This window comes from Bison bison, unplaced genomic scaffold (genome assembly GCF_000754665.1).
Source record: "Bison bison bison isolate TAMUID 2011002044 unplaced genomic scaffold, Bison_UMD1.0 scf7180017864184, whole genome shotgun sequence".
In the NCBI taxonomy this organism is placed as follows: Eukaryota; Metazoa; Chordata; class Mammalia; order Artiodactyla; family Bovidae; genus Bison; species Bison bison.
In genome coordinates, this window is record NW_011494756.1 from 2,117,622 (window position 1) to 2,123,045 (window position 5,424).

Genomic DNA, 5,424 nt, shown 5'->3' on the forward strand with positions numbered 1-5,424 from the left:
ACCAGCGGACAAGAGTGGGGGCGGGCGGGGGTGGGGGTCAGCTCGAAAAGAGGGCAGGGTTAGGGCCGCCCCCCCATCCCAGAGAGGAAGCAACCGGAGGTAACTTTTGAGACATCTGACATTCAGGCTCATGAGGGAGGCATCTGTGGTAACCTCAGGCCTGTAGGGGACCCAGCCCCTGAGATAAGGGAAAGGAGATCACGGTTAAGGGTCAGGCCTGACCCCACGTGCTTCCCACTGGCCCAGTCCTGCTTCTTGGCCTGGAAGGCAAATCACCCCATTCGCTCCACCCTGCTTATGGCTCAGGACATAACCCTTGGTCGCCTGGCTTAGTCTCCAGCTTGACAGCAAAGGCCATGGTACTTACAGGCTGGATCCACACTCAGAGTATCTAAGAAGTTTGAAACACTCTGAGGAAGGGGGGTGGGGTTAGGGCGAGGCCCACACTGGGCCACTGAGCAGCCCTCTCCCCTGCCCCTCACCAGTGAGCAGCTCTTCATGGAGATGGCTGACCGGCTGGCGCAGGATGGATGGCGGGACCTGGGCTATGTATACCTTAACATCGATGACTGCTGGATTGGTGGACGTGATGCCAAGGGCAACCTGGTGCCGGATCGCAAGCGCTTCCCCCACGGCATTGCCTTCCTGGCTGACTATGTGAGCCCCCCACCCTGAGGGCCAGACCACTCTTTCCACTCCATCCTACTTAGGGCTCATTTCTATAGTCCCTGCCTGAGAACAAACAGTTTGGTGGAGGAAATAGATACGTGAACAGGTAGTTGTGAGGCACGGTCGTGAGCAAGAGCAATGAAGGACCTCTTATTCAGCCTGGGATTTTAGGAAGGTTCTCTGGAGGAGGCTGATCCCAGAGAGGGCATTCAAGGCAGAGAGGATGGCAGGAGGAAACGCCTAGAGGCCGAGACAGCCCACACAAGGTGGGAGGGAGGGGAAGGGTCATGGTGGCAGAGGCAAAGCCAGGCCAGAAAGCTGGGACCCTTCCCTCCAGGCTTCCGGGAGCCTCTGAAGGTTGTAATGGGGCCTGGTCAGCTGTGCCTGTGACTGGTTCCCTGAGGTATCCACTGTGTTCTCAACCCCTCCCTGCCCCAGGCTCACTCCCTGGGCCTGAAGCTGGGCATCTACGAGGACTTGGGCAACTTCACCTGCATGGGTTACCCGGGCACGACGCTAGACAAAGTGGTGCAGGACGCGCAAACCTTCGCCGAGTGGAAGGTGGACATGCTGAAGCTGGATGGCTGCTACTCAACCCCCCAGGAGCGGGCCGAGGGTGGGTCCCGCAGCTGGCTGGGAGCCATTAGGTAGACAGGGAGGGGTGGCCGTGGAAGGCCCCCCATTGGCTGGCTGTATGGCCCCTAGGGGGTAGTGTTTCCCAATTCCTCTCCCCCAGGGCCTAGGGGTATCTTGGCTCCCAGAGCTCTGGTGCCTTGCTCCGCCCAGGGTGTGTATGCAGCTCTGGGTACAGGGGAGGTGCCTGCTCTTTTGAGCATTAGTCTCCTCATGTGTGGGGGGAGGTTTAAGCTGAGGCCCGAGATCACCTTGGGTCTCTTCATCCTAAAATGTGGTTGGACTTCTCCAGGGTACCCCAAGATGGCCGCTGCCCTGAATGCCACAGGCCGCCCCATTGCCTTCTCCTGCAGTTGGCCAGCCTACGAAGGGGGCCTCCCCCCAAAGGTGAGCCATTTTCTGCACCCATCTGGCAGTGCCCACCCGTACCCAGGCCTTTTCACCTTCTGTGCAGCCAGAGCTTCTGTCATCTTAGTTGCTCACATGCTGATTTGTAGGAGGGTCGTAAGTACCTGAGGGGCCTGACCCAGCCCAGAGTCTTAGAGGAGACACTTGTCAGGTGGGCTGAAGGGTGTGGGAGCCGTGTGTCAGGTGCTGACACGGCTCCCCTGCAAGCACTCAGAATCCTGGGTGGTACTGAATGGGCTTGGAGGGCCAGAAGACTGGTGAAGCCAAGGCAGGTGGGGTCTAGCCTCCAAAAGGCCTCGTGGGCACCTTGCCGGGGCCCTTCAGCATGTGGGATGCTAGAAAGGGTGGAATCAGATGTGCAGACTGGAGGGAGAACCCTGGTGGAGGGTGGCAGTCTCCCTGAGAGAACACAGGGGTGGGCATGTGGGAGGAAGGCTATGGGTACCCCAGCCCAGGTTTCTGTACCCTGGGCTTGGTCCCCACTGGCATGAGAGGGAAGGGTCAGTTTCCGGCCAGCAGCACACCTGGAGGGGATGCCTGGGCAGCCCCAGAGGAGGGGCGCACCCTCCGAGGCCCTTCCTCATCCTGAGCACGCTCAAAGCGTGATCTCTTACCCCTTCCCACCCTCTGTGTCCCCTGCCGAGGCTCCCCAGCCCCTGGACAGGCCTCTGGGCCGCAGTGTGACGCTGATCTGGGACTCTGCCTGCCCCCAAATCCAGGTGAACTACACCCTGCTGGCAGACATCTGCAACCTCTGGCGCAACTTCGATGACATCCAGGACTCCTGGAGGAGCGTGCTGTCCGTCTTGGACTGGTTTGTGACCCACCAGGATGTGCTGCAGCCAATAGCCGGCCCAGGGCACTGGAATGACCCAGACATGGTACCAGCATGGAGGGGGCTGGCCCGAGGCCCACGGCCCTGTGCTGTCTTCCTGGGTGCTCTTTGCCAGGCTCCAGCTCAGCACCTCTGAAGCGTGTCATCCACCACGTGGGATGTGCTGTGGGAGCTTGCGTACCATTCTTTTCCCAGGGCCCCACCCCCACCTCTTAGATCAGAATATTCAGGGAGGGTCTGGGAATGCCCATTGTTAACAGTCTTCCCAGACGGTTCTGATGTTTCCTCAAGCTTGAGAACTTGGTCTGGAGTGACTCTGGTCATCACCCCTCTGTAGGGTGGAGCGCACCATGAGCCCCTCTCTCCTGTCATTCCCTCCCTAGACTGTCTTCGCCAGGTCTGCCTCTGAGCCCCCTCTCAGCACTCTGTGCTGTTCCCTCCACAGGCAGAACTGGCCCCTCATACCTACCTCACTCACAGCCCTGACCACTTAAATTGCCTTGCAGTTTCTCCTACAGTTTTATAGCTGTCTCTTCACTTGGTCACCAAGTATTTACCCCCAGTGACAGTTATAATAATTACAAATACTTGGCCAGGTGGAAAGGGTGAGAAATGGACCTGCTCTATAGAGTTCGAGCTCCAGCTCTGCCACTTACCTTGGGCACTTGACTTCATTTTTCCTGTGCCTCAGCTTTGTCATTTGGAAAATTGAAATAGTAGCTCCTGTAATAAGGTTGTTTTGAGTTTGGTTAAAAGGATGACCCTTTAATTTTTCTAGGCCAGTGCATATCTGTTATTGTAAACAGGACTCAACTCCCCAGGGGTTAGGGAGGAGCTGACCTTCACTGACCTACTAAGTGCTAGGCCCAAGGCCAAGTACTTTCATTTTTTGGTCCCGCCGCATGGCATGCAGAATCTTAGTTCTCCGCCCAGGGATCGAACCCGTGCCCCCTGCAGTGGAAGCTTGGAGTCTTAACCACTGACTACCAGGGGAGTCCCCAAAAGGATGATCCTTTAAATGCTTGGTACCATTTGGCACATAAGCAGTGTGTAACTAAATTGGTCTCGTTAAGTACACAACGGTGTTGAGTTGGCAGTCATCATGTGTGTCCTGTCAGTGTACTGGTTGCCCTGGCGACAGGAGTGCCCATTGGTGCAACTCTCTTTAGGGCAGGTGGGCAGCTAGTGGCAGGAGCAGACACTGTTCAGGTCTGACTTCCTACCACCCTGGCTGTATTCCTTCCATGTTCCAGTTTATAAATGCCTTCGGCAGTAGGATTTGTTGGATCCTTTCAACATCCTGTGACATGGTCAGAGCATATTATCACCCCTACACTCTTGGTGGAAAAAAAAAGCACTGAGGCTCTGAAAAGTGATTTGACCCACCCCAAAGCCACAGTGCCAGGGAACAGTATTGGCAGAACTAGGGCCCATACCTGGCCGTCTTCCCCATCTCTATCTTGTCTTGCTACAAGTTTAGGGTTGGTCCCCATGCCCACCGCCCTGTAGAGGCCAGAGCTGAGCGCTCCTCTCTCCTGTCCCCAGTTGCTCATTGGGAACTTTGGCCTCAGCTTTGAGCAAGCCCGAGCCCAGATGGCCCTGTGGACGGTGCTGGCAGCCCCCCTGTTCATGTCCACAGACCTGCGTACCATCTCCGCCCAGAACATGGACATCCTGCAGAATCCACTCATGATCAAAATCAACCAGGATCCCTTAGGCATCCAGGGACGCAGGATTCTCAAGGTACTGGGGTATGGGGGCAGGGAAGGGGGGAAGCTGAGACTGGCTTCCCTGAAAACACGGCTGCAAGCCAGAGGTTAAGGGGTTGGGATCGGGGTCTGAAATCCACTCAGTCCCTCCTGGTTGCATTCAGTCGGAGGCTCTACTGGCAGCTGCCCTGACTGTCCCCTACTTACCCGGCTAATAGCAGGGCCAGAGCAGGACAGCTCATGGGACTGGGGGAAGGGAGACATCACCACAAATGCACGTGGGAACAGCGTGGCCCCCTGGTTTGGAAGTATTAATACAAGACGTCTGCGCAAGTCTGTGATGTCTGGCAGAGAACTGGGGCTTGCCTTAGAGTGTAGAACTTGCTTGAACCAAGGACTGTAACTAAGTACTGGTAGCATCGTTTACTAGTTTTTGAGCACCTGCTGTGTGCTAGGCATTCTAGATACATTTTCTTAGAAGGCAGTGCTCCTTCCTGGTTTTACAAACGAGGAAACTTAAACTTGAAGCGCCTCGGTGCCTTTGTCCCAAGGCCACACAGTTGGTGAGTGGCACAACAGGACTTGCGGCCAGCAGCGTCGCCTCAAAGCTTGTGCTCTCTGCGCAGAACCCTTGCCCCCTAGTGAAAAGGAATCTCCACCACTCTAGAAGGCACCCGTTGAGCCGGTGATGCCCAGAGGAGGCGTCTGATCCTGCAGAGGGGCTGACGGAGCCCGGCCCAGAGACCTTCTGGAGGACGGGGCTTCCTGCTCCTGGCTCCTCGGGGCAGAGCTCATCATTCTCACTGGACTGGGCCCTCCGGTCTAGAGCCAGGGGCTGTCCACAGGTGTCCCTCCTGTTAACCTGTGAGCTCTCTGACCTTAGGACCTCAGGCAGCATTTGTTGCGTCCAAACAGGGGGCCTGGCACAGAGGAAGTGTCCAGGAGCATCTGTTGAGTCAGGGAAGGAAAGGAAAGAAGGAAGGAAGAAGGGAAGAAAGAGAAAGGAGGAAGGAAGGTGGAGTTAGAGGAGTTGGAGCTGGAGGCTGTTTTTCCTCCTCTAAGCTTCTGTGGGCTGGCAGGACCCAGAGCTCAAGGGAGGGTTGGGAAGGGGGCTTCGGGGCCTGCTGAACAGGGGCCCAAACCAGTTAGCCATCTTCTGTGCCCAGGAGA

General features: G+C 56.7%; 1 protein-coding gene across 1 annotated transcript in view; it reads left to right on the forward strand.

The window, feature by feature from the left end:
* NAGA (N-acetylgalactosaminidase, alpha-) overlaps window positions 1-5,424 on the forward strand; it is a 10,241-nt gene that overhangs the window by 1,772 nt on the left and 3,045 nt on the right. The window contains exons 4-8 of the mRNA XM_010843668.1: window positions 453-657; window positions 1,108-1,285; window positions 1,595-1,689; window positions 2,430-2,591; window positions 4,091-4,300. Coding sequence (XP_010841970.1) covers window positions 453-657; window positions 1,108-1,285; window positions 1,595-1,689; window positions 2,430-2,591; window positions 4,091-4,300 — 850 coding nt within the window. The remainder of the gene's footprint in view (window positions 1-452; window positions 658-1,107; window positions 1,286-1,594; window positions 1,690-2,429; window positions 2,592-4,090; window positions 4,301-5,424) is intronic.